The 1718-nt window shown below is 58.0% G+C and overlaps 1 protein-coding gene across 1 annotated transcript; it reads right to left on the bottom strand.

The window, feature by feature from the left end:
• On the bottom strand, window positions 1-1245 carry GNI_139480 (phospholipase D; the record flags this gene model as incomplete). Its single annotated transcript, XM_011134224.1, has 1 exon — window positions 1-1245. A coding segment is annotated over one exon (1245 nt), but the record flags the coding sequence as incomplete, so codon positions are not given.
• Between the last annotated feature and the right edge of the window lie 473 nt (window positions 1246-1718).

Raw genomic sequence — 1718 nt, 5'->3', positions numbered from 1 at the left:
CCCCGGCTTGGTCATCCCCGCCTTGTCCATTCTCGCCTTGTCGGACTTCTCTCCTGACTTCTCTCCTGACTTCTGTCGGGACCTCTCTCCGGATCGGTCTACCCCTCCAGAGCGTTCTCCCCCGCCATTGCGTTCTACGGCCGAGGCTGCCTTGCGGCCGAGCGGCGACCGTTCAACGGGTTTGTGGGACCGTGTTAGCGAAATGGAGGGGTTAACTGACCAGCCGGCGACGAAGATGAAGTGCTGCGCATTCTCGAGTGCCTCGCTAATGTCGTTCCACGTGGAGTGCGCGTGGAAAGGACCCAGCTCCGTCTCGATATCTTCGAACTGGCCCTCAAGACACTCGGCGTCGTGGTACAGCCGGACCAGGTTCCCATGCGAACGACGGAAGTATGTCTGTGGCACGTTCAGGTCCGTAGTGTGCAGGTCTTTGCTCATGTCGTACCAACGGAACTCAACCTTGACACGCGACATGCAGCTCCCCGACTTCCCGCCTGCGCCACCACTATCGCTGTTTCGGAAGCTACTGTTGAAACTGCTGCAGTACCCCGCGGGCCGTGGCGCCGCTTCTGAGTCCTCGAATTCAGAGCTACCGCCTCCTAGGCCGCCAGCTCCCAGGCCAGTTCTCAGACTCCCGGCTGTCAAACTCCCGACTTGTTGACTTCCAGGTCCCTCACTTCCGACTTGCTGACTTCCAGGTCCCCCACTTCCAGGTCCCCCACTTCCAGGTCCCAGGGTGCTGCCGCCGCCGATGGTGGCCCTGAGGGTCCGGCGGCTGCCGCGTTGAACGCTGCTGCTAGCGCCATGAATGGTGTGTCGTCTAGGCGCCCCGACAGAGCGGGGAATGCGCATGCCGGGGTGTTTGATGGAAAGCGAGAGTCGAATAGCTTTAGGGGGAGACATGATGATGTCTCGGAGGGGGAAGCTGGCTTGGCCGAGGACATCGACGTTAGTACTTTCGTTCATGTCCGAGTCAAGTACTTTTATTAGCAGTCGCGCGTTTGACTCGATGTCCAAGATCGTCGAGAACTCCTTCCGCCATTTCGGGTAATGATCGTGGGGTATAACGGGTGTGCGTCCGAGCCGATATGAGAGTCCTTCGTCGTTCACAATCTCCACCACACAGTACGGGTCTGCCTTACCGATGCACAACGCCTCACCCGCTGTCGCCCCGCAATCCTTCCCGCATGGCGGCCGCCGAGACGACTGACTCCGTCGCTTTCGGAACAACAACCAAGACTGCATTATCGCCTCGCCCTCGATTACGTAACAGTGAAGTAACCCGAAGAACCGCTGTGGCAGCCCCACCGTCTCCAAAGATGAACTCTCGCGCGGACCCAGCTGTTGCTGCACCTGCCACCGCACGCGACCAGCCACATTCGACCGCCGCGTAACTTCTCCTACAACCAGCTAGCATTGACCAACTAGCCTCAAAACCAACACCACATCTCTATATGCGCACACACCAGTATGTGCATACACTACTAGCATACTGATAAATGGTCAGCTAACTACACCTATCTCACCTCACACGGCGATGTATCAATGCCACACAAGAGTGTATCAATGACACACAAGAGTGTATCAATGACACACGAGAGTGTCTTAATGCCATACAAGACCACACAGGGGTGTGTCGATGCCCCAAAGGGTGCGTCAGCCCCACACACCCAGTGTATCGCCCGGCGTCCTCCCATCCTCCCGTGATACGCTCTCAT

The sequence above is a fragment of the Gregarina niphandrodes genome (assembly GCF_000223845.1).
Source record: "Gregarina niphandrodes unplaced genomic scaffold scaffold00037, whole genome shotgun sequence".
In the NCBI taxonomy this organism is placed as follows: domain Eukaryota; phylum Apicomplexa; class Conoidasida; order Eugregarinorida; family Gregarinidae; genus Gregarina; species Gregarina niphandrodes.
Note: the sequence above shows the minus strand (reverse complement) of the source record. Positions and strands in the feature narration are given on the sequence as shown.